This window comes from Canis lupus, chromosome 10, assembly GCF_011100685.1.
Source record: "Canis lupus familiaris isolate Mischka breed German Shepherd chromosome 10, alternate assembly UU_Cfam_GSD_1.0, whole genome shotgun sequence".
NCBI classification, from domain to species: Eukaryota; Metazoa; Chordata; class Mammalia; order Carnivora; family Canidae; genus Canis; species Canis lupus.
Window position 1 is genome coordinate 36,190,714 of NC_049231.1, and position 27,952 is coordinate 36,218,665.

Genomic DNA, 27,952 nt, shown 5'->3' on the forward strand with positions numbered 1-27,952 from the left:
TCACACACCAAACATGTTTGGGTATATAAGTCATACAAAAGAAAACATCCTAAATTTTTTCTAAAATAATCTGAAAGTTAAAATGGTTCTGGATACCGCTCTTACCCTACCACCTTAGGACACTAAGAAATTCTTCAAGAAAACTACTCCACTCTCTAACACCCCAAATATCAAGTAAGGAACAATTACTTTTAAAAACAAATGGACAGTCTAAACTAGGGATTGACAACTATTTCTATAAAGGGCCACATACTATTCTGGCTCCACAAGCATATAATCTGCCACAGCTGCTCAACTCCACCACTGTAGCATATAAGCAGCCATAGATAATACGAACAAGAGGCACAGCTGTGTTCCGATGAAAGTGTATTTACAAAATCAGGCAGTGAGCCATATCTGGCCTACAAGCTCTAGTTAACTCCTGCTCTAAACTAACATTTTTATACAAATCCAAGTGATGCTTTTGTTCAGTGAAATTTATTTTAATAAAGTGGAGCTATGGTCCTTGAAATCAAAATTTAGAAAAACAGAAAAATCATACATTATATTTTAGTTATCTTGTTTCTAAGCTAAAACGTTAGGAGTGTTCTGAAATACTAGTGATGCTAACTGCTTCCACTACTACAACATCTGACAGATGGAAGTCTATTTTGATTTTCACTCAAGATTATATCGCCTTTGAAATAAAATGTGAAATAGCAGAACATTTTCAGAACTATGAAGTATGCCAAAACTGGATACATAACTGTAATAATTTAATAAAATATGAACAGTAACACAATTTTCTAAAAATCAAAGTCCTACAAAACCAATTGTAATATACAAAAGAAATAAAATTCCTCCCAAGTAGTTTATCGTATTAACTGTTACCCCTAGGTATGTTACAGAAACAGCAAAGCTGTAAAGATGTTCAGATCAATGAACTGAATCATTACCAAAAAAAAAAAAAAAATCTATAATTGACACTGAAGTACGTTCCTTAAGTCAACATACCTTTCCAATAATTCTCTACTTTCCTGCACATCTCTAGTGGAGAGCGTAAGAAACATAAGGTTAGCATAGGCCAGAAGTAAGTCTTTATTGGTAGTTTGCCAGTTACTTTTATCAGACTCCAAACACTGTAAAGACTCCAGATATTCCTATTTTATGGAAAAAAACACTCAATTACAAAACTTTATCAAGCATTAAAAAATTAGTTTTACGCCTATATATTCCTTTACCCATTCCCATTACTCATAAAACCATAATGATTTTTACGTCAGCCTATGAAAACACCAAAGAGATATATATATGTTTTATTTATCTCTAATCTTCCCATCATAAAATTGAAAGTATCCTAGTAAAAATTTCATTTCACAGTTGCTATGCATAAAGGAAAGAAATTTAAGTCTTAGAGAGCACCATTTAAGTACAAAATGATGTATATTAATTGTCTACATAGAAGTACAGAGACTCAAGAGTTTTTACCTACCTTAAGGGTCTGTACAACACATGAATTCCATTCTAAACTTGAACGCAAAGCTATGTTTTTCTCTGCCTTATGGCAGTGGCCCACAGCATCCTTCAATCTGTTATTTGAGCGATACAGTTCTACTAGTCGAATGTTCACATAGACATCATCAGGTCTTGCATAAAGTTCCGACTGAATCAAGTCAAGAAGTTTATTCCATCCATCTTCACCTTTGCAGTCTAACAGCTGTTCCTATTTTTAAAAAAGCATCGTTTAGAAAAACACCTGTCAAGTTTAAAAACATAGCAGTTCTGATGAGCACCACTTCACTGTGTCTAGTTTTAGTAAATTACCAACCAGAAGTACCAACTCTCATGGAAGAGAGCTGTTTCCAACCCAGAAGCTAAACCTCAAGAAATTTATGTGGAAAGAAACATCTGTGATTATAGCAATGGTTCCCCATATACACCTCACAGACCGCAAGGACTATTGCCCCACATCTCTATACACCCCAGTCACCACCACATGCCTAGGCCTCCCGAGTCAAACCTCATACCGGGGTCCTTATCCTCAAACTGTTCTGTTCTTCCCTAAATTTGACTCAATCCTCTACTCTTTCGGCTCCCACTCTAAGCTGCTGCTGTTTTGCAATTTTCTCAGTCTTCACCATCTAGCCTTAACTAAATGGAATATTATATTGATATAAGCTCTGTTACTTCTCTGCCATGGTGGCCTTTTCTCTGCTAGTCTACATACAAATAGAGGAAGTGGGGTTAGTGGCTGCTCACCTCCAAATCATATCTCCCCACACATACCTGTTTATAATCCTGTTTTCCAAAGGACATGCTATCCAGCTCTTCCACTCATTCCTGCTCATGAGCAACTAGAATAAAACACTCTTCCTTCATTCCTAAAAGCTCTCACTAGTATTAACAATTGAGAGATGTACAAAGATATATAAGTAGCTCTACTCAGTTCTTTAATTGCCTCATCTCCATGGCTTTGCTCTACATTCCAGTCTCAGCCATCCATTTAGCATTGTCTTGGGTCTTCAGAATCTGTACTTTGGTCATACCACTTAGATCACTATACCTCTCTTACTCTTTCACCTCTCTGTGGGTACACAGACCTTCAATGCCACATATATTTGTCACTACCACATGGAAAGAAGCTTTATTCAATTACTGATATCACCAGGTTTTTAATTTTCCATATAACATGTATTTTCCTTCTCTGCCAAGCTAAAGTGTCATAATTTCCAACATCCATAATTACTGCTTGCTCACAGATCCCCTCAATTAATTCCCTCTACCTTTCCATAGAAGAACCCTACAATCTGCTTTCCCTGTGCCTATTACACTAACAGTTGAGCAATAGGGGGTAGGGCATCCAGGAATTTGGCAGAGATCACAAGCAGGGTGACTAACTTTCAAATTAGTTAGTTAATCTCAAGTCTCCAAACTGGTAATGCCTAGAACAAAATTATACTTGACCTCTAATATACAAATTCTCCATTTCCTAAGGCACCTGGGTGGCTCAGTGGCTGAGTGTCTGCCTTGGGCTCAGGTCATGATCCCAGGGTCATGGGATTGAGTCCCACATCAGGCTTCCCACGGGAAGCCTGTCTCTCCCTCTGCCTATGTCTCTGCCTCTCTGTCTCTCATGAATAAATAAATAAAATCTTTAAAAAAAATTCTCCATTTCCTGAAAAGGTTAATTCATGATCATCTTTCCTCACATTTCCCACACTTTCCACCCTTCACTGCAAAAACTGAAGCCATCACTCCAACTTATACTCCCCTTCTCCCTGCTCCCTCCACACAGCAAAGACCAAAGCTCTCCATTAGTGCTGTTTCATTGCCCTCTCCTTCACTAATCTCTCTCCTTCTCTCATTATCATTTCAATAAACTTACACTTGGTCTTTCTAGATCTTGAAAAAAAAAACCCTACACTTCACTTATATTTTAAAAATCTGTGGGGCACCTGGGTGGCTGAGTCAGTTGAGCATCTCTTAGTTTCAGATCAGGTCAAGATCTCAGGATCATGAGATTGAGCCCTGTGACAGGCTCCATGCTCAGTAAGGGATCTGCCAGAGAGTCAGTCTCTGGTCCTTTCTCTCTGCCCCTCCCCCCACTCACGTTCACGCTCTAACATAAATATTTTTTAAATTTTTTAACTAAAAGATCAACACCTTCATGGGTGCTTTTGAAAAACTCTACTCTCGTGTTCAAGAAAAAAAGCCCTCTAACCAATATTTTCATTCATTAAAATAAATACCAAAAAATTATTTACCTTAAGTAAGCCTTAAATTTTAGGAGAAACAGAATTACTCTACTAAACAGTTTTAAGTCTCAAGTATTTCAATTTCAAAAAATGGAAGAAAAAAATCAAATGTAAGAAGGTTTAACTTTAGACAACAGTGTATTTTTTTTAAGTGTAATTACTTATTTAAGTCATCTCTACACCCAACATGGGGCTCAAACTCACCACCCTGAGAACAAGAGTTCACATTCCTCTGAATGAGCCAGCCAGGTACCCCTAGAGACCAGTGTCTCTAAATTTACTAAAGAAAATCAACATCTTTGAGAAGAAGCATTTTACAATACAAGAAAAATAAACTTCTATCTATCTTTATCTATCTATCTATATTCCTTAATGTCATTGTCATCAAATAATTTCCTTATTGGCTTTGACAATCCAATTTATGTTTGAGACTAACACAAAGACAAGGTAAAGAAATCTACACTTAGACCCGACATTATAAATTAATATTTAAAACCCAATTGATGGGATCCCTGGGTAGCTCGGTGGTTTAGCGCCTGCCTTCGGCCCAGGCCATGATCCTGGAGTCCCGGGATCGAGTCCCACATGGGGCTCCCTGAATGGAGCCTGCTTCTCCCTCTGCCTCTGACTGTGTCTCTGTCCCTCTGTGTGTGTGTGTGTATCCCTCATGAATAAATAAATAAAATCTTTAAAAAAAAATAAAACCCAACTGATTATGGAAAGAAGAAAACTTGATGTTATTACTAGTATTTATCTCTAGGGTTTTTAAAAATACTTTAGATTTTAAAATCTGTGCACATTTATTCATATGAGATTTCTAATAGCCAAAAACTGGGAACAACCAAAATGTCCACCAAAAGTAAATGGTTAAACTGTGGAATACATCCATACACAAAAATACTACTCAGCAATAAAAGGGAACAAACTACTAATACACCCAACTTGGATTGATCTCAAGGGCATTATGCTGAATTAAAAATTTCAAAAGGCCACATAATGCATGATTCCACTTACATAACATTTTGAAATTACAAAATTATGAATATGGAGAACAAATCAGCAGTTGCCAGAGGATGACAAGAAGAAGGGGGTGGAGAGAACTATAAAAGGGATAGCAGGGCAGCCTTGGTGGCTCAGCAGTTTAGCGCAGCCTTCAGCCCAGGGCATGATCCTGGAGACCAAGGATTGAGTCCCATGTCAGGCTCCGGGCATGGAGCTTTGCTTCTTCCTCTGCCTGTGTCTGTGTCTATGTCTGTATCTGTGTCTCTGTCTCTCTTTCTCTGTCATGAATAAATAAAATCCTTTAAAAAATAAAAAAATAAAAGGGATAGCATGAGGGAGAGGTTTGTGATGATGTAACAGTTGTGTACTTTTAACTGCAGTGGTGGTTTACACCAATCTACACATGTGATAAAATGAAAAAACTATCCACACATATTATACCAATATCATTCCTGATTTTGATATTGAACTATACATTACATATTCACAGAATCTCCTTGTATAATCTTTGCCACCTCTTATGAAAAATATAATTATTTTTTTTTAATATAATTATTTCAAAATAAATTCTACTGGGGCGCTGGGTAGCTCATTGGGTTAAATGTCTGACCTCAGCTGAGGTCATGATCTCAGGGCCCTGGGATCAAGCCCTATGTCAGGTTCTGCACTCAGCAGGGAGTGTGCTTGTCCCTCTTCCTTCAACCCCCACCATGTTTGCTCACTCTATCTCAAATAAATAAAATCTAAAATAAATTCTACCCAAAATATGTATAATGGGGGTGGGGAGCTGTTAAAAACAATATACAATTGACTCTTGAACAAATGTTTGAAATGCACAGTTCTGCTTATATGTGAATTCTTTTTCCAACAAATACAGTATGATACTCTATAAATATATTTTCTCTCCCTCATGATTTTTAACATTTCCTGTTCTCTTATTTTAAGAGTAGGAATACAGTATATAATACATACAATACACAAAACAAGTGTTAAATAAAATAACTGTTTATGTTATCAGTAAAATTTTTAATCAAGAGTAGACTATTAAAGTTTTTGGGGAGTCAAAACTTATAAGCAGAGGCTCCTGGCTGGCTCAGTCAGGACAGCATGTGACTCCTGATCTTGGGGTTGTTTGAGCCCCATATTGAGTGCAGATATTACTTTAAAAAATAAAATCTGGGCAGCCTAGGTGGCTCAGCGGTTTAGCGCCACCTTCAGCCCAGGATGTGACCCTGGAGTCCCAGGATCGAGTCCCATGTCAGGCTCCTTGTAAGGAGCCTGCTTCTCCCTCTGCCTGTGTCTCTGCCTCTGTGTGTGTGTGTGTGTCTTCCATGAATAAATAAATAAAATCTTTAAAATAAAAAAAAAATTAAAAAACAAAATAAAAAATAAAAGTAAAAAAAAATCTTTGGGACGCCTGGGTGGTTCAGCGGTTAAGCCTCTGCCTTCAGCTCAGGGCGTGATCCTGGAGTCTCGGGATTGAGTCCCACATCAGGCTCCCTGCATGGAGCTTGCTTATCCCCCTGCCTGTGTCTCTGCCTCTCTCTGTGTGTGTCTCATGAATAAATAAAATCTTTAAAAAAAAAAAAAGTAAAAATAATAAAAAAAAATCTTTAAGGAAAAATTATATGCATATTTTCAACTGCACAGGGGGTTCATGGCTCCTGGCCCCAACATCATTCAAGGGTCAACTACACACTTAAAATTGTTTACCTAGCAAATTTTTTTTTATTGGTACTAAAGCCTTTACTGTAATAAACCAAATATATTTACAATTTATACAAATGTTTAACCTTCAACAAAAATACAAAAAAAACATTTCACAAGATGCAAAACCAGGAAACAAGTTCATTGGAGACACTACTGCTCTACCAAGCACAGAACGTGAGGGGAACTGCAAGGAACAGAAAGGTAATCTAGGCAGATCACACAGAAAGGAAAGAACAGGCTCTGCCTACAGCCCTTGGCCCCTCTGTCCACTCTGCCTCGGTGTCCGTTTGGTCTAGGTAGATCAGTGACTCTCAGTTGATGGGACTCGTTGCCTCCTCTTTGTAGACTCAAAATAGTTTTGTGTCAAGGTTTGGAAACAGGTTTTCATGGTGGTTTTTTTTTTCCTTTTAATGTTACAACTTTTCTATTTCTACAAATTCAAAACATTTTGGCCTGATTCAACTATAAACATTAAACCACATGTTTTCAGTAGATGACTTTGCAGACTGTAGCCTTCTTGTCTCCTGAGCCAGTGACTATGTACTTATCCACTGAGATGTCACAGCTAAGCACAGATGAGGACTCTTTGGACTGGAATATACTAGCTCCGTACGGGGTCCACCAAGCATTGAGGAGGTTGTCCTTGCCAGTACTCACAAACCATTTACCACAATAAGCAAATTTTAGGGACAGCATGCAGCTCTCATGAGATGCAGCTGGTACTTGTCAGGTACCTAGCAAATTTGGAAATTTGGAAAAGACTTTCCAAAAGACTTACTTAAGTATATTTTATTCAGTAAAAACCTCTCTCTCTCTCCCTCTCTCTCCGTCCTAAATAAATAAAATCTTTAAAAAATAAAAAAAATTTAAAAATAAACATTAGGGATCCCTGGGTGGCGCAGTGGTTTGGCGCCTGCCTTTGGCCCAGGGCGTGATCCTGGAGACCCAGGATCGAATCCCATGTTGGGCTCCCGGTGCATGGAGCCTGCTTCTACCTCTGCCTGTGTCTCTGCCTCTCTCTCTCTCTCTCTGTGACTATCATAAATAAATAAAAATTAAAAAAAAAAATAAATAAATAAATAAATAAAACATTAGAGTTGGTCAATACATTAGTAAAAACTTCCCATTATTTTTCATAATTATTGGAGACACTATTCTCTTTTGCTTGAAAACTTCACTGTCCCCTAACACAATCCTTTCCATTTTTTTCTTAAAGATTTTATTTTTAAGTAATCTCTATACCCTTGAGATCAAGAGTCACATGCTCTACTGAATGAGCCAGCAAGGCACCCAACCCTTTCCATTTTTAGGTAATAGTTCTTAAAAACCTATATAAAAACCCTAAATTGTTATTCTTTTCACCCAATGAAGCAAAAACTTTACATCAGACAGAGCTCAATTTAAATGCTAGCTCTACCATCTAGCTACAAAACCATAAAATACCCACATCAATCATTTCATAAAGGTAAATACCATTTGTAAAACATAATAGTGCCTAATAAAACAGCATATGCTCAGAAAGATTCTGAAGGAAAAAAATTTTGGTCTGCCATTTTTTATAGATATAATTGACATATAACATTGTCTTAGTCTTTGTTTTTTTTTATTTATTTTTTTATTTTACTTATTCATGAGAGACACAGAGAGAGAGGCCGAGACCCAGACAGAGGGAGAAGCAGGCTCCATGCAGGGAACCCGATGAGACACTCGATCTCGGGACTCTGGGATTGCCCCGTGAGCCAAAGGCAGACGCTCAACCACTGAGCTACCCAGGGATCCCAACATTGTCTTAGTTTAAGATGTACAATATAACAATTTGACAGGTATATAGAGACTAATTTCCACAGTAAATTTAACATCCATCACTTCATATGGTTCTAAATTTCTTTTTTTCTTGGGGTGCCTGAGCAACCCAATCAGTTAAACGTCTGCCTTCAGCTCAGGTCATGATCCCAGGCTCCTGGGATGGAGCCCAGCATTCAACTCTCTGCTCAGCAAGGAGTCTGCTTGCCCCTCTGCCTCTGTCTCCTCCCTCCAGCTCATGCTCATTCTCTGTCTCAAACAAATAAAATCTTTAAAACAAGTTATTTTTTCTTGTAATGAGAACTTATAAAATCTACTTATTCTCTTCACAACTTTCAAATACACAACAGAGTATGTGTAACATTAGTCACTATGCTATACATCATATCCCCAGAATATATTTTATACACAAAGTGCAAAAGTTTGTACCTTTTGAACACCTTCACCCATCTCCCACCAACTCCCACACACCTTCACACATTTCCCACCAACCCTCAACTTCAGTTTGCTACTGAAATGTCTTTTAAACTCCAAATATTAGAAATGGTTGTGTCTTAAGCTTTCCCGTGTTTACTGTTTTGTTCTGTCTTTACCTTTAGTTTATAAATTGCAGGGCTTCCTGGGAAAAGTTTAGCTGCTCTTTCAACCCAATATTTTGCTCTTCCATCAGTAACATCATTTTTACAAAGCAATTCTGCAATCTTCAACACAAGATCTTTTTGTGTTGGGTTTAATTCCACTGAACGCTGACACCAAAAAAGAAAAAAATAAATTAGAATTCATCGAGTACCTACACTCAAATATATAAAAGTCAAAAATTTATCACTGCCCACATTAAAAACTTTTCTAAATGGCAATACGTTATTTCAAAGTTGTTTAAAATCAAACTTAAAGTGTCTTGGAATTTTTTTCCACATGAATTAAATAAAAATTATGTTTTTATTAGGTAAGTGCCTCCAAAAAAGAAAGAAAACCACACTTATAAGAACAGCATCTTGAACCATATTAGACTTAGAATTTATAGGTGTTAATCTTCTTTTACAAGTGCTAAGTTAATGATTAAATCACAGCGTGCTTTGGGCCAAATAATTTAAGATCTATTCTAATCTGTATTGCTTAATAGCACTATGACCAATGCTATTTTCATGATATCCATAAAATACATTTGATTTATTTATTATACAAATTACTCTGGGCATCATGCATGTGGCTGCAAAGGGCTGTATTTTAAACTTAAATAATTTACCTTGTAACACTCTACAGCTTTGTCTATATTTTCCTCTGCTTCATGAAGAAGTCCAAGAAATCTGTGAGCTTTGGGATCTCTTTCTTGCACATTAATATATGCAGAAATGTATCTGTTTAAAAATAATACAAAAATAATCTTTAGATTATCACACTCAGAACTGTATTTAATTCTAACCCGAAGAGCACATCTTAAACTAAAGCAACCACTAAACTAATTCAGTTATTCTAATTATTGACTACCACTATTTAAACTAGAATATGCAGACAATGCAAAAGTATCCATAAAAAGAATGATTAAATACAAACATATGTAAAATATTGACAATATACTTATTTTACCATTAAATACTACATTTACCAAAAGTTTTTTCCAATGCTACCCACATATAAAAAAAATATTGCATAAATTGCTTTTTCTTCCTAATTACATTTTGGCCAATTACTAAAGAATTTTACATAGGAATTAGAAAAAGATTATAGTAAATATTCTTAAAGTATCATAATGCAAAATACTAATGCATAATTCCCCAGATAACAACTAAGACAATGTACTATTTACTTTATTATTATTTTTTAATAATCTCTACACTCAATGTGGGGCTTGAATTTATGACCTAGAGATCAAGAAGTGCATGCTCTACTGACTAACCAAGTTAGGTGACCCAAGGATATACTATTCAAATACCTTTTTTAAATTGTGTTACTGATCTTTTAAACAAGAAAATATTATCTAATAATTGTACTGTTCCAGTTAAAATAGAGAAGAAAAATTACTAAATAAACTAGCAATGTAGATAATTTCCATTTCTTAAATCAAGTTAACAGCTAAACATATAAGCATCATCTAGGTTCAATGAATATTACAAATATATATATATAATATTGTGTGTGTATATATATGTATGTATATGTATATAACATATACATATGTGAAGATAAACCAAAGACCAAAACTGGAGGAAAAGGGGTCATATGAATAAGGAACAAGGTTGACAGCCCCACTGCTGCTAGTTAAATAAAAGGGTTACCATTTTCCTTACTTATCAGCATTTCTTTCCATCTTCCCATAAATGCCTTTAACCTCCCGCCTAATATCCTGCTTTAAGCCACTCCAAATCAGGAAATCAGATCACCAACCTTCTTGGCCTTACAGGTGAGACAAAGCCTCAAGAGTGTCACCTATTAAGTCAATTAAAGATCTTTTACACAAGCTATTGTCCTGCTCAGAAATCACAGTTTAATTTTGTATTCATTGGTATTTTTCCAACTGATTAAAGTACCAGGTATCTAACCAGGAAAAAAAATAAAAATAAACATGGTTCTCTTTTATTCCTTAGAAGTGTTTTAATTTTAAGCCAAATGATTTCTTGCCTTAGGCATAAGTAAGTGACAGGCATGCAGGAGATACTCATTCTAGGCTTAATCTCCACAGAATTGAGGCTAGTTCTTTATATTAGTCTGAAGTGATATAATACCTTATTTCCGGGACATACTTAGGAAGAACTGCTTTAAAAAAAAAAAAAAAAGTATTTTCACCCATTTCAAGTTAAGAATCTTAGGGGAGGGGGAATGACTTTAGAAAATTAAAGTATCTTTATAGTTCGATACTTACTTTTTAGCAAGATCATATTCTTTAACTTCATAGTACAGCTTTGCAAAATAGAATCCTTTCATTGACTTCTGAAAAAAATTAAGAGTTCTTTTAATTTTTCATATTTTGAATTTTGTAAAGTTTTCACATAACTAAAAATCGGTCTTAAATAAGGTTAATATTAATATACTTGATTTTTGTTCATCTAAAAGGTAGGAAAAAACTGCCTATAGAAATATATGTTCTAGGGATCCCTGGGTGGCGCAGCGGTTTGGCGCCTGCCTTTGGCCCAGGGCGCGATCCCGGAGACCCGGGATCGAGTCCCACATCGGGCTCCCGGTGCATGGAGCCTGCTTCTCCCTCTGCCTGTGTCTCTGCCTCACTCTCTCTCTGTGACTATCACAAATAAATAAAAAAATTTTAAAAAAAAAAAAAAAAAAAAAAAAAAAAAAAGAAATATATGTTCTAAAAGTCATCATTCATCATTCCCGGAATCCCTGGGTGGCTCAGCGGTTTAGCGCCTACCTTCGGCCCAGGACGTGATCCTGGAGTCCCGGGATGGAGTCCCACATCAGGCTCCCTGCATGAAGCCTTCTTCTCCCTCTGCCTGTGTCTCTGCCCCCTCCCTCTCTCTTTCATGAATAAATAAAATCTTTTTTAAAATAAATAAATCATAATAAAATAAGTCATCATTCCAAGTTTCATAATTCTCATCATAAAACTAAAATTTAAGAACAGCAAGACAGACAATGTCAGAAATTAAGAATTTATATCATCAAGAAACCTGAAAAACCACATGGTGCCACTCTCTCACTTTACAAATAACTAAACAGAAACCTTTCTTAGAGGAGGTGAAATAGACTAGAAAGGTCTTTCTCTTGCCAAATGCAAGGCTTTTTGGGGGAAAAATAAGCAAGTACTTCCAACCCATTAAGGCACAGGGGACTTCCTAGCCCAGGTAATTGTTCTCTCTAGAAATCAATATTTTACGCTCAAAGAATTAAAAAGGCAGAAATAAAAGTTGAATTCTCCAGTAGTAAACCAAGTCAAAAATCTGGCTCTTTTATTTCCCTAAGTTCCAAAGTTTAAGTTCCTGGGACATACCAGATAATGTTATACACACGACATAAAAGTACACAGCTGTCAAACATCTAATTTTGAAAACTACATAAGGACACAGAAAAAAAATCAATATATTAAGTGAAGAAAGAAGTGTACAAATCAGTATGTTTTCATTTATTCACTTTATTCCTTAAAAATGTAGACTTAGGATTTGTTTGTTGTGCCTACTATTATTCACAAGGCACTGTTCCAGGCACTGGGGAACCAGTAGTACACACAAAAAAATCTGTCCTCATGAAGCCTGTATTTTAGGAGAGATGACAGACAAACTGCTACCTATACAGGAGCAGAAAAGAGTCCTAGAGTTTACAGTATTCTATCAATTATTTACAGTACACTATATTTTAACAAAACTAAACTCAGTATTCATCTCACAAGTCACAGGAATCCTAACATTGTGCCTGTTTAGTTGGCAGTGTTTCTTCTTTCTTAGCTGGTAATGGTAGAGGGGCACAAACAATGGTATTAGAAGTTCTATAAAGTAAGAGTTGTCAGGAAAGGTCTTATTAAGGGGATATTTGATCAGATATATAATAAAGTGAAAAGTGACTGACTAGGGCAGACTAGACAGCAGATGGACTACAAAAATTTATTCCCACTGTTTGCTATGTTTCAATTTTTCCTTCTTAATCAAACCTACAGAAAATACTCTAAATCACACTTATCTGAAAAATACTCTTCTCATGACTTCAAAAATAATCATAATCTCCAGTTTGACATCCACCTTAGTGGTCACTCTTCAGGCTCTTTCTCATACTGACTTCCCCAGTGTCAGTCCTAAATCCTCTTTGAGGAGATCTCCTCTGTGACATATACTGAATCTCACCTATGACTATTGACAATATACTGACTCTCAAATATCTATCTTTGGCTCTCATTTTTCCTAAGCTCTACACTTAGGTGCAAAATATCCTCACCAAAACCTGTCAGTTCTACCTTCTACATCACGTCAATCCACCCATTTTTTACAACTCTGTTGCTATAACCAAAGTCCAACAAGCCTCTATGATCTCCCTCTAGGATTTCTGAAAAGGCTAATTCCTTCCTGTTTCCCTCTGTATATTTTTCCTCCCATCTAATTCATAAACCAAAAGGATATCATTTTAAACATAAGACAAACCATGTTATGCCTTTACTTAAAATATAAAATCCTTCCATTGCTTCCATTATGCTTTGAAAATATCAAATTTCTCACCAAAGACTAGCATGGTGTCTGCCCAGCTCTCCAACTTTACTTCATCTGGCCCTGCATACTGTAGTTTAGCCAGTGACTAAAACCAGAATGCATCTCTCCAACTATGGCAGCTGTGAGGCATCTTTTAAACAAAGGCTACAGCAGATTTTTTTTTTAATTTTTATTTATTTATGATAGTCACAGAGAGAGAGAGAGAGAGAGAGAGAGAGGCAGAGACATAGGCAGAGGGAGAAGCAGGCTCCATGCACCGGAAGCCCAACGTGGGATTCGATCCGGGGTCTCCAGGATTGCGCCCTGGGCCAAAGGCAGGCGCTAAACCGCTGCGCCACCCAGGGATCCCCTACAGCAGATTTTGATACGGTATGACTTCTATCCAGTGCTTTCAGTGTCAGAGTGAGAAATTCAATGAAAAGAAACTATGGTTCCCTTAAATAAATGCCTCATCATCTACAGAGAGACACGTGTGAATGAATTAACAAGATTCTCACTATCCTAGTGAAACCGTAACTAGGGGACAATGAGTTTGAGAGAATCATCTGACAAAACAGAACAACCCTTATTGAGCATGATTCTATTCTGGCACAGTGAAACAATAAGCGTAGAATAAATGGAAGATTCCCTACCCACTCCCCATCATGCCCCTCACTTCCCCTTGACATCTTGGGTCCAGTGTAACTGTTAATAACACAGGTATTCTAGGGACGCCTGGGTGGCTCAGTGGTTGAGCATCTGCCTTCGCAAAGCTCAGGTTGTGATCCCTGGATCCTGGGATTGAGTCCCACATCGGGCTCCCTGGAGGAAGCCTACTTCTTCCGCTTGTGTCTCTGCCCCTCTCTCTGTGTCTCTCATGAATAAATAAGCAGAATCTTCAAAACGTTAAAAAAAAAAAAAAAAAAAAAAAAAACCATGGGTATTCTAGGTCAGCTGAGTAAAAAGAGAAAATTCCAGTGAAACAGAAGTGAAAACAATAAATAAATCTACATTTTCAGTAGGAATACAGACCCAGAAAAGAAGGGTCCCCCAATCCTTCTGATCTTAAGTTTTGAGAGAGCAGAAAAGTAACCATACTGACTCTTGGCAGTCAAGTCCTGAGAAACCTCACTTTTTGGCCCTTGATGTCACTTTATCCTATCTTTGTGTAGCAGAATTTACCTCTCACTGGACTGCTGACTCACTAATAGAGCTAGGTTTACTTAGATCTTCACCCAACATGAACAGGTTTTAGACCTCCATGAGACAAACTGGTTTAACTCTGATGATAATGGGTTATCTCCATAATAATCCTGCTCAGAAACCACAGTTGAGACATCAACCACCTGTGTGAGTTTGCCTAATGCGCAATTAATTCAAAGCTAACATCAGTGACATTCTGACTAAACACTTTCAGAATTCCAACTAGGCAGGACAACACAGCAGCACCGGTGTTTCAGGCAGTTCTGAATAGCACTCTCCCACAGTCTTTCCTGACTAAAGTATGTCCTCTTCATTATTTCTCACAAAATCCTGCTTATCTCCTTCACTGCATTTATACATAAGTATTTTTGTTTTTATAGGTATCTATCCCTCAAAACTATAAGGCTTCCATTAGGGTAATAAGGCCTGTGTGACTTGTCCACTACCAGGAATCAAGAACATTAATTGGCAGATGTTACATATTCACTATTTCTTGAAATACATACACATAAATTTGTGTACCATTATTTCCTAATAAATTCCTAGAAACTAAATAGTTCAAAGAATACACATACCTGAACTGTTTGCTATGTTGCCAATTCTCCATAAAATTCATAGCAATCATTTCCCCATTCAGTATCTGAATGCCTAAGTCAGAGTATATATTCTTCAAAATTAATTTTTCCCATTTCTTCAATCATTGCTAATCTGATAAGCAAAAGAAGAACCACTAAGACAACCTGACATTCCTCTGATAAGACTGGCTTCTACTATCCACAATGAAATATTTATAGTATAAATTCTCTACTAATATACCATGGCCATTCCCAATTTTGAAAAGGCTGTCTTGCTAATTTTTAAGAATTCTTAACCATACTGACATCTGAGAGCTTTAAAACAAACAAAAGAAATTATCCATTTATTTGGGCAGAGGAGGAGAGCATATGCAAGGAGGAGGGGACAGAAGGGAAGAATCTAAGCCGACTCCAGACCCTCTCTAAATGCAGAGCCCAATGTAGGGCTCGATCCCATGATCCATGAGATCATAACCTGAGCAGAAACCAAGAGTTGGATGCCCAACCAACCGTACCACCCAGGCATTCCTGAGGGCTTTTTCCAGGTTTCCCAAGTTATCATTTATCCATGTTTGATGCATTTGTGAAATAAACCTTCAATTTTTTTGCAGTAAAAACTTTTTTTTTTTCAAATTAGATATTAAAAAAGATCTTTCTCATTTGTCAGTATATAGATATACTCATCTATATCAGTTTCTCTAAAATTACTTTTAGATCTGAAACTTCTTTTGGTAAATAACATAGACGAGAGTCTCTTTTTAAAAGTAAATTATTGGGCAGCCTGGATGGCTCAGCTGTTTAGTGGCTTCGGCCCAGGGCCTGATCCTGGAGACCCGGGATTGAGTCCCATGTCGGGCTCCCTACATAGAGCCTGCTTCTCCCTCTGCCTGTGTCTCTACGTCTGCCTGTGTCTCTGTTTCTCTTTCATGAATAAATAAATAAAATCTTTAAAATAAATAAATACATAAAAATAAATTATTAAACCAATGTCATTTTTTCATGAACTATCTATTGAATAATCCATATTTTCTCCATTGCTTTAGAATGTCACTTAGCGGGATCCCTGGGTGGCGCAGCGGTTTAGCGCCTGCCTTTGGCCCAGGGCACGATCCTGGAGACCCGGGATCGAATCCCACGTCGGGCTCCCGGTGCATGGAGCCTGCTTCTCCCTCTGCCTATGTCTCTGCCTCTCTCTCTCTCTCTCTCTGTGTGACTATCATAAATAAATAAAAATTAAAAAAAAAAAAAAAAAGAATGTCACTTAGCAATGCCACATAAATCTGTTATGGCACCTTAATTTACAGTCCCTTTCTCTTACTACACTTCTTACTCCACACCAAAAAAAGTGTTAAATAAGCAGATACATTTTAAATCATAAAAGTAGGGACGCCCTGGTGGCTCAGCGGTTAAGCATCTGCCTTCAGCCCAGGGCATGATCCTGGAGTCCCAGGACTGAGTCCCACATCAGGTTCCCTGAGTGGTGCCTGCTTCTCTCTCTCTGCCTATATCTCTGTCTGTGTCTCTCATGAATAAATAAATGAAATCTTTAAAATAAATAAATAAATCATAAAAGCATACATGAAGATTAAGAAAATTTCAGGACAGGGCAGCCTGGGTGGCTCAAACGGTTTAGCACCGCCTTCAGTCCAGGGCATGATCCTGGGGACCTGGGATCAAGTCCCACGTCGGGCTCCCTGCATGGAGCCTGCTTCTCCCTTTGCCTCTGTTTCTGCCTCTGTGTGTGTGTGTGTGTCTCTCATGAATAAATAAAATCTTTAAAAAAAAAAAAAGAAAATTTCATTTAAAACTACAGAAAAAAGCATAAAATTGTGTGTATACATACACACATAAATTTCCTACTTGTATATCACACTATTTCCTCTCTTAAGGAACAAATACTGCTAAATAATTTTCAAAAGGAATGACTGATAAAGTGAGGGAAGAAATAGGGCAATAACAAGACATGGAGATGGATAGTTATTTAAGATAAATAAGGGCATGGATATGTTTTCAGGCTTATGGAAAAACAGCTGGTGAGGAGAATTCAAAAGGAAAAGGGGAAATCCTTATTTCAGGAAACCGAAGGGAGGAGAACAAGAAAGGTTGTCAGGGAGGTACCTTGAAAAGGAAATATACAGATGACAGAAAAATGAATAGGGCCTGGCGGTTCACTGCCAACAGACTAGTTCACCAATAAAGAAGCAAGGTAGTTTGTGGAGTAAATGCGAAGAATTTCAGCTGGACAGCGAAGTTCTAAAACAGTGACTAGAAGGAGTAAGAGAAGGTAGGAGTAAGAGAAAGTAGCAATCAAGGACAGGTAAATAGCCCACAAATAAATGCTCATGTATATGGTCACATAATTTCTGACAAGGATGCTAACAACAAAGTGGAGAAAAGTCAGTCTTCAACACCTGGTGCTGGGAAAACTGGATATCCACATGCAAAAGTGTAAAGCTGGACCCTTATTTCATACCACCTGCAAAAATTAACTCCAAACAAATTAAAGACCTAAAACTAAGATTCAAAACTATCAAACTCCTAATAAAAAACATAGGGAGAAAGCTATATGACATTTGATTTGGCAATAGATTTCTTGGAATTGACACCAAACACAAAGAAGCACATCAAACTTAAAAACTTTTGTTTATCAAAGGACACAACAGGGTAAAAAGGCAACCTACAGACTGGGAAAAAATATTTGCAAACCATATAGCTGATAAAGAATTAGTATCTAGGATATTAAAAACAAAAAAAACCTCCTACAGGGCAGCCCAGGTGGCTCAGCGGTTTAGTGCCGCCTTCAGCCCAGGGCGTGATCCTGGAGACCCGGGATCGAGTCCCACATCGGGCTCCCTGCATGGAGCCTGCTTCTCCCTCTGCCTGTGTCTCTGCCTCTGCCTCTCTCCCTCTCTCCATCTCCCCTCCCTTCCTCTCTGTGTATTCTCATGAATGAATAAATAAAATCTTTACCAAAAAAAAAAAAAAAACTCCTACAACTCAGTAACAACAACAAAAAAAAATCAACCCAATTAGAAAATGAGCAAAATATTTTATATCTGGGACATCTGGTTGGCTCAGCAGTTGAGCATCTGCCTTTGGCTCAGGGCGTGATCCTAGAGTCCTGGGATCGAGTCCTGCATTAGGCTCTCTGCATGAAACCTGCTTCTCCACCCTCTTCCTATATCTCTACCTTTCTGTTTGTTGTCTCTCATTAATAAAGTCTTCAAAAAAAAAAAAAAAAACCTTTATAATAGACATTACTCCAAAATTGATATACAAATGTTCTAAAAGCACATAACAAGATGCTCACCATCACCAGAGAAATGGAAATCAAAATCACCTGGGATACCACTTTATACCTATTAGAATGGCTACTAACCAAAAAAAAAAAAAAAAAAAAAAAAGTTCTAACAAAAATAAATTCGTAACAAATGGTGGTGGTGATATGGAAAAGTTGGAACCCTTATATATTGCTAGTGGAAATGTAAAATAATACAACCATTATGGAAACAGTATGGTGGTCCCTCATAAAATTAAAATTAAAAGTGCCATATGAAAAAATAAAAAATAAAAAAAATAAAAGTGCCATATGATTCAACAACCCAAATTCTGGGTGTATATATAACCTAAAGAACTGAAAGCAAGGTCTTGGAAAGGTATCCGCATACTTACATTCATAACAGCACTATGCACAACAGCCAAGGGTTCTAAGCAACCCTTGTCCCTCAAAGGATGTACGAATAAATAAAATGTAGTATATGTAATACTAACAACAGAATGTTATTCAGCCTTAAAAAGGAAAGAAATTCTATCACAAGCTACAACATGGATGAACACTGACATTATACTAAGTAAATCAGTCAGAAAAACAAATACTGTATGAATGCACTTACATGAGGTATCTAAAGTAGTGAATTCATAGAAACAAAGTCAAATGGCAGTCTCCAGAGGCTAGAGGAAGGGAAAAATGTGAAGTTGTTCGATGGGTACAGAGTTTCAGTTTGGCAAGATGAAAAGTCTGCAGCTCTGTTGCTCAATAATGTACACTAACATTAATGAACTGCACACTTAAAAATGGTTAAAATGGGGGACGCCTGGATGGCTCAGCGGCTGAGCCTTCGGCCCAGGGCATGATACTGGGGGTTCCGAGATTGGGTCCCATATCGGGCTCCCTGTGGGGAGCCTGTTTCTCCTCCTGCCTGTGTCACTGCCTCTCTGTGTGTCTCTCGTGAATAAATAAATAAAATCTTTTTTTAAAAAATGGTTAAAATGGTAAACTGTGTGTGTGTGTGTGTGTATGCATTTTTTTTTTGCCACAATTTATGGATGGTGGGGAAAGGGAAAGGGAAATGAACTGCAGAATGCTATAGACCCAAGTGAAGTTAGAAATCTGAGATTTACAATGGCACCAATCTAGAAATGCAAAGATAAAATGAACTGCCCCAAAAAGAGCTTCAGATGCAGTATTTTAGTTTTAGAACCCAAAAGCTAGTAGGAAAAGACTTAACTAGATTAAAAAAAAAAAAAAACTATTAAAATAGTCATATCACAATTAAAAAAAAGAGAAACACTTTAAAACAGACTCTAGACATCCATCCAGCTTCCAGTCTGGCACATAAGGAGCTTAGAAGTAGCCACTCCATCCTACAAGTAAAACGTTGAACTAAGAAAAATCACAACTCTTTTTTACATCCATAGGGTAAGTTAGGTAGATCACTAACTGCCCCTCAAAAATGGAGACAAATACAAAGAATCAAACCTCACCATAGCAGAAACCTCCACAGGAGACAGTGCTAGGGTAGGAAAACCTAAACTGTCATTGACAATTGTTGGAAATAAGTGTGAAATATAAAAAACCCATCACATTACTTAAATTCTACCAAATACATCATGTCGAGATGTAAGGGGAAAAAAATGACAAGACTTACTAAAAGGCAAAAAAAAAAAAAGTTTAAAAAGAGACAAGGGGTGCCTGGGCGACTCAGTCAGTTAAGCATCCAACTCTTAATTGCAGCTCAGGTCATGAACCCAGGGTCATTGGATTAAGTCCTAAATCCTGCATCCTGTTCCACACTAGGTGGAGTAAGCTTCTTTCCCCCTCTCTCTCCCTCCCCCTGCTCTCACAGGTGCCCTCTCTAAAATAAATAAATCTTGAAAAAAATAAAAATAAAATAGAGCAAGCATCAGAATGAGACTCAGATATGCAAGAGATGTTGGAATTATCAGACTGAGACTTAAAATAACTATGATTAATACACTAAGGACTCCAATGGATAAAATAGAACAGATAAGCCATGTAAGCAGAGAGATAAAAATTCTAAGCACAAAAAAAGAAAAAAAAAAAAAGCTAGGGATCAAAAACATTATAATAGGAATGAAGAAAGCCTTTGATGGGCTTATAAATAAACTGAACATGGCTGAGGTAAGAATCTGCAAGCTTCAGACTATCTCAAAAAAATCTACAAAACTGAAAAGCAAAGAGAAAACAAAACAAAACAAAATATCCAAGAATTGTGGGAACTATCAAAGGAGTAACATCCATGAAACAGACTACAAGAATGAGAAGAGATGAAGGAACAGGAGAAATATCTGAAACAATAACTACTAGGAATTTCCCCCAACTTAAAATTACACAAAAACCCACAAATCCAGGAAGCTCAGATCCAGGATGCTCAGAAAACATCAAGCAGAATAAATGACAAAAGTAATAATAATAACATAATATAAATAATACACCACATATCATATTCAAACTATTAAAAATAAGAAACAACATAAAGGAAAAAAATCTCACCTATGACAGGTGCAGAGGTAAGAATTACAGTGAACTTCTCAAAAACCATGTAAGCAAGAAAAAAGTGAAGTGAAATATTTCAAGTTGAGAGAAAAACAACCAACCTAGAATTCAGTACTCCATGAAATTATTCTTTGCAAGAAATGGAGAAATATCTTCTCACACAAAGTTGAAGGAATTTGCTACCAGCACACCAGCCTTACAAAAGATGTTGATAAAAGAGAAACAAAAAATGATACAGATGAGAAATTCCATCTCTGTAAAAAAAAAAAAAGAAGTGAAGATAAAATTTATTTTCCTTTTTCTTAACTGATCTAACATATACCAGTTGTTCAAAACACCAATATGTATTTCCATTAGGTATGAGAAATGTATATAACCATGAAGTACTGTATTACCCATTACCCATGAAGTACTGTAGTAGTGTTATTTGAAAGTAGACTTGAATTAGTTTTAAATGTATACTGCAAACTCTCTAAGGCAACCACTAAACAACTAAAAAAAGTTCTACTGATATGCTAAAAAAGGAGCAAAAAAGTCATAGAAAATACTAAGTGAAAACCACAAAAGACAGAAAAAGACAAAAAATAGGAACAAAGTACTAGGACAATAAATAGAAAACAACAATAAATATGATAGCTCTTAACCCAACTATATCAATATGAACTAAAACATCAAACCAATAGAAAGACTTTGTCAGTAGATTAAAAATTAAGATTCAACTATATGTTGTCTACAAGAAATCCAAAATAAATATAAAAACCCACATAAAAAAAAAAAACATATAGATCGGGATGCCTGGGTGGTTCAGTGGTTGAGCATCTGCCTTTGAATCAGAGCGTGATCCCAGGGTCCTAGGATCGAGTCCCACATCGGGCTCCTGCAAGGAGTCTGGTTCTCCCTCTGCCTGTGTCTCTGCCTTTCTCTCTGTATCTCTCATTAATGAATAAATAAAACCTTAAAAAATATATATAGATTAAAAATGAAGAAAAGAAAATACTAACTCAAAAAGATATATGTATCCCCATGTTCTCTGTAGCATTACTTACAACTGCCAAGACATGAAAACAATCTAGGTGTCCACTGACAGATGAAAAAATAAAAAAAAATATGGTACATATATACAATGGAATTTCATTCTAACCATTAAAAAAAATAAAATCTTGCCATTTAAAATAATGTGGATGAATTCCAAGGGAATTATGCTAGGTGAAGTAAGTCAGGAAAGGCAAATACTGTATGATTTCACTTACATATATGGAATCTCAAAAAACAAAAACAAAAACAAAGATTCAAGGGCGCCTGGGTGGCTCAGTTGGTTAAATGTCTGCCTTCAGTTGAGGTCACAATCTGATGTCACCATCAGACCGCTTCTCCCTCTGCCTGCCCACTCCCCCCCCCCCCAACTTGTGCTTGCTCACTGTCAAATAAATAAAATCTTAAAAAAAAAAAAAAGACTCAAGATCATAGATACAGAGAACAGACTGGTCGTTGCCAGAGTTGGGAGGGTTGGCAAAATGGGTGAAGGGAGTCAAAAGGTACAAACTTCCAGTTACAAAATAAATGGAGTCAAAGGGGATGTAATATACAGCATAATGAATATAGTTAATAACACTGTATTGCATATTTTAAAGTTACTAACAGAGTAAATCTTTTAAGTTCTCAACACAAGAAAAAAATTCTATGACTATATACACTGACAGATAGCAACCGTTTCACTATATATCAAATCATGTTGTATGCCTGAAACTAATACGTAAATAAATGAAAGTAAATAGTCTGAAAAAGATGTACCAATCTAACACTAAATAAAAGAAAGCAAGAGTAGCCATACTAATTCAAACAGAAGACTCCAGAGCAAAGAAAGTCATATAGGATCAAGAGGAGCATTACATTTTGATATGGAGATCAATTCTAGAAGACAAAGAAGTCCTTAAAGTGATATGTACTTAGTACAGTATGTAGGCAAAAACGGACAGAACTGCATGGAGATATAGATGAATACACTTTTACATATAGTTGGGAGACTTCACTTTCCCTCTATCAGAAATAGAGGCAAGTAGAATCAGTAAAAACAATAGCTGAACTAAATATTCATCATCTATCAACTGGACATAATCAACATCTCTAGTCTACTTCATCCAACAAGGGAAAACACATTCTTCTCAAGCTTACATCAAACATTCACCAAAATAGACCATATTATGGGCCATGAAACACACCTGACCAAATTTAAAAGAACAGAAATCCTTTGTTTTCAAACTACAAAGGAGTAACAAAAGAGTAACAAAGGAGTAACAAAGATAACTGAATAATCTTAAAATACTAAGAAATTAAGTAATAAACTACTAAATAATACATGACTCAAAGAAGATATCAAGAGAAATTTTTAAATATTTTGAAGTAAAGAAAAAAGAAATATACTTACCAAAATTTGTGGAATACAGCAAAAACACTGCTTAGGCACACACACACACACACAAATTTAACAGTATACAGCCCCCTTTGGTGCTCACAGTGCACCAGTGAGGAAGCTGGGCAATGGTTCGGGGCTGCATGCTCCTCTGGCACAGGTATACTATGAGAGGCCCACAGAGAAGAGCCTGCCATCAATACATTACCATACAGTAGAGATAAATTTATAGCAATGAATGCATGTATTAGAAAAGATCTAAAATTAGTTATCTAAGCCTTCACCTTAGGAAACTATAAAAAGGCAAATTAAATCCAAAATAAGCAAAAAAGAAAGCAAAAATTAAAGCAGAAAAACATAAAATACATAAGATATATAAAACTAATGGCTGATTTTTTTTTTTTTTTTGAAAATACCAACAAAACCAATAACATGCCATGAGGGTAATAAGAAAAAAGACAGGGAACACAAATTACTAATATCAGACATTAACAAGGGCATCACGGGGGATCCCTGGGTGGCTCAGCAGTTTAGTGCCTGCCTTCAGCCCAGGGCATGATCCTGGAGTCCCAGAACCGAGTTCCTGCATGGAGCCTCCTTCTCCTTCTGCCTGTGTCTCTGCCTCTCTCTCTCTCTCTCTCTGTGTCTCTCATGAAAAAATAAAATCTTTAAAAAAATTTTTTTTAATTTAAAAAAAGAGCATCCCTACAGATCCCATGACAAAAGGGATAATAAGGGAAGACTATTAATTCAACGCCCACAAATTTGATAACCTAGATGAAATGCACCAATTTTTTAAAAGACACAATCTGACAAAACTCAGAAAAGAAATAGATTACCTAAATAAGCCTGTATCTATTAAAGAAATTGCATAAATAATAATCTTCTAAAACAAAAAGCACCAGGTTCACTGGTGAAGTCTACTGAACATTTAATAAGAAAGAAATTACACCAATTCTCTACAATCTTTCAGAAGAGAAAAACAAGGAAAATAATTAATTCATCCAATGAGACCAGCATTACCTTATTCCAAAACTAGACAAAAACATTACAAGGAAACTACAGACTGGCATCACTCAAAAAACATACTTACAAAAATCCTAACAGAATATTAGCAAACCTAATCCAACAATGTATAAAAAGAATCATATACCATGACCCATGATTTATCCCAGATACTCAAGGTTGGTTCAGCTTTCAAAATCAATTAACATAATCCATCACATCAACAAGTCAAAGGGAAAAAAGAAATTTCATGATCACATCAATACATGTAGAAAAAACATTTGACAAAACTAAAATACCCATTCATGATTAAAAAAAAAAAACCTCTCGGTATATCAGGAATAAAGGCAAATTCTTCAACTTAATAAAGAATATCTATAAAAACTAACATTATACTTAATGGTAAGAAACTCAAAAGTTTTCTCATTGAGATCAGAACAAAGCAAGGATGTCCCCTCTCTCACCACTCCTTTACACCATCATAGTGGAAGTCCTAGCTAATACAATAACACAAGAAAAGAAAAGATACACAAGTTGGAAAGGAAGAAATAAAAGTATATTTGCAGACAAAACTGTCCATGTAGAAAATCCAAAACAAATGATGAAAATATTCCTGAAAATAAGGAAGTTTGAAAGACAATAGTAATAAAAAGTCAATCACTTTCCTATATACCAGCAATGAACAAGAGAAATTTGAAATATAAGTTCATATTCACAATACCATTTATATTAGCACCCCCCAAAATGAAAATACAGTTGATCCTTGAACAACGTGGGTATCAACATTCAGCTCAATTGAAAACCCATATATAACTTTTGACTCCCCTAAATCTTAATAGCCTGCTACTGACTAAAAGCCTTACCAATAACATAAGCAGGCAATTAACACATATTCTGCAAGTGATATTATACATTGCATTCTTACAAAAAAAGTAGAGAAAAATTTAAGAAAATCATAAAAAAAAATAATAAAGAGGAAATACATTTACAGTACTGTACTGTATCAACAAATTCACATATTAAGTGGACACATGCAGTTTGTTGTTTATGGGTCAATTGTAGTTCTAAATCTAACAAAATATGTGTAAGACCTATAAGAGGATAACTACAAAACTCTGATGCAAGAAATCAAAGAACTAAATAACTGGAGACATTCTATGCTCATGGATAGGAAGATCTGATCTTGACAATATGTCAGTTTTTCCCAACTGTATCTATAGATTCAAGCAATTCCAATCAAAATCTAGCAAGTTATTTTGTGGATATCAACAGAGTGATTCTAAAGTTTATACAGAAAGACAGAAAACCCACAGTTGCACAATACTAAAGGAGAAAAAAATTGGAAGGACTGACAGTACCTGACTTCAATACTTACTATAAAGCTGGAGTAACCAAGACAGTGAGTTATTAGCTGGTCCCTCCCAACAAGCTGACAAGATGGCAGAAGTGAAGAAGCAGTAGCTCACCTTTCCCAACTTTCACCTACCGCGGCACAGACAACCAGCTGCTGGACATGCCCTAGGAGCAGTTGATGCAGTTGTACAGAGCCTGGCAGCTGTGGAGGCTAAACCAGGGTTTGTGGAGGAAATAGCACTCACTGCTGAAGTGCCTGCACAAGGCCAAGAAGAAGGCTCCCTGACAGAAAAGCCCAAGGTGGTTAAGACGCACCTGTAGAACACAATCATCATGCTGAGATGGTGGGTGTCTACAATGCCAAGACCTTCAACTAAGAAATCAAGCCCGAGATGATTGGCCACTATCTGGGCGAGTTCTCTATTACCTACAAGCCTGTGAAGCACAGCAGACCTGGTATTGAGGCCTCCCACTCCTCCCACTTCATCTCTCTCTAGTAGGCTGTTCAGGCAATAAAGGCATAGACTTCTCAAAAAAGAGTGTATATTAGCAAAATTATAAACAGTAAAATGGGACAGAATAGACAGCTCAGAAATAGACCCATATAAATATAGTCAAGTGATTTCTGACAAAAGCAATTTAGTGGAGGAAAAACAGTCTTTCAAAGGGTGTTAGAACTAATATCCAAGTGCAACACAGTAACAATAATAATCTAGACACAGACCTTATACCCTTCACAAAATTTAACTCAAAATGGATCACAGACTTAAATGTAAATATAAAACTGTAAAACTTCTGGAAGATAACAGGAGAAAATCTAAATGACCTCAACGTTTGATGATGGCTTTTCATATACAACACCAAAGGCACTATCCATGAAAGAACTGATACACTGTATGTCATTAAAATTAAAAATTTGTTCTAAAAAAAAATTGTTTTGCAAAAGACACTGAGAATGAAGACAAGCTACATAGTGGAAAAAATTATTTGCAATAGAAACATCTGGGGAGGACTGTTTTCCAAAATACACTAATAATTAAAAAAAACAATCTGGTAGCTAGGTTCCTCCTCCACAGAACCTGCCTCCACTCACTCCTCCGCCTCTAGCGCCACCTCCTATCTCCTCAATACCAACATGTCCTGGGCTCCACATCTCCTGAGGAGCAGCATGACTGAATCAAGGATTCCCCAACCCTAGGTCCCCTTCTCTGTCATTCTCAGGACCAGTCTGACCTGTTCTCAGGAAGACCAAGAAATTGGTATGCTGAGAAGAGGACTGGTGCAGGAGACTATGGAAGATGGAGAGAGACAGACAAATGGGCAGAATCTTTAGAAGCAGCAAGTGTGTGGGTTGCAGGAGTCCTGCCTGTGTGGAGCCTGTGTGAGACTGTGAGACTGGATGGCAGAGAGTGAATGGAAGAGTGATGGTGAGGGAGGCCATGATGGTCCTATGATGTATATGTGAGTCTTTGTATAACGCTGGAGCTGTCTCTTACTTATGTCCTCCTGAAGCTTTCTTCTTTTTTTTTTTTTTTAAAGATTTTTATTTATTCATGAGAGACACAGAGAGAGGGAGAGAAGCAGAGACACAGGCAGAGGGAGAAGCAGGCTCCATGCAAGGAGTCCGATACGGGACTCGATCCTGGGACTCCAGGATCACACCCTGGGCTGAAGGCAGGCACTAAACCGCTGAGCCACCCAGGGATCCCAGCTTTCATTTTTTATATCCAGAAACTTAATTCCCCCTTCTGTTGTGTAATAAAGAATTTGACTGTTAAAAAAAAAAGAAAATATGATTTAAAAATGAATTAATGATCTAAACACATCTCCAAAAAATATATAAAACCAGAAAATAAATATATAAAAGGATCCACATCAATTTGTTTAATTCCAAATTAAACTGAGATACCATTACATGTATCAGAATAGTCAATATCCAGAACACTTCCAACACCAAATGCTAAGTAAGAAGGTTGTGCCGCTACGGGAAATGCTGGCAAGGTTGTGCTACTACGGAAAATCTCATTTATTCCTGGCAGATATGCAAAATGGTAGACACTGTAGAAGACTGTATGGCAGTTTCTTACAAAACTAAACATACACTTACCATGTGATCCAGTAACAGTGCTCCTTCATATTTACTCAGAGGAGTTGAGAACTTAGGTCCACCCAAAAACCTCCCACAAAATGTTTTATAGTTGAATCTTTAAAACCACCAAAATGTTCTTCAGTAG

At 36.7% G+C, this 27,952-nt stretch overlaps 1 protein-coding gene and 1 non-coding gene across 4 annotated transcripts in view; both read right to left on the bottom strand.

The window, feature by feature from the left end:
* RANBP2 (RAN binding protein 2) overlaps positions 1-27,952 on the bottom strand; it is a 93,900-nt gene that overhangs the window by 46,402 nt on the left and 19,546 nt on the right. For 2 of the 3 annotated variants that reach the window (XM_038550840.1, XM_038550837.1), the window contains exons 2-6: positions 11,110-11,177; positions 9,496-9,607; positions 8,843-8,995; positions 1,472-1,702; positions 994-1,139 (exon numbers count right to left, since the gene is read on the bottom strand). In XM_038550840.1, the coding sequence (XP_038406768.1) occupies positions 994-1,139; positions 1,472-1,702; positions 8,843-8,995; positions 9,496-9,607; positions 11,110-11,177 (710 nt within the window). The remainder of the gene's footprint in view (positions 1-993; positions 1,140-1,471; positions 1,703-8,842; positions 8,996-9,495; positions 9,608-11,109; positions 11,178-27,952) is intronic. The other variant, XM_038550838.1, reaches the window with a different exon arrangement.
* LOC119873836 lies at positions 23,437-23,573 on the bottom strand. Its single transcript, XR_005366330.1, has one exon. It is a non-coding gene; the product is annotated as a small nucleolar RNA SNORA42/SNORA80 family (small nucleolar RNA).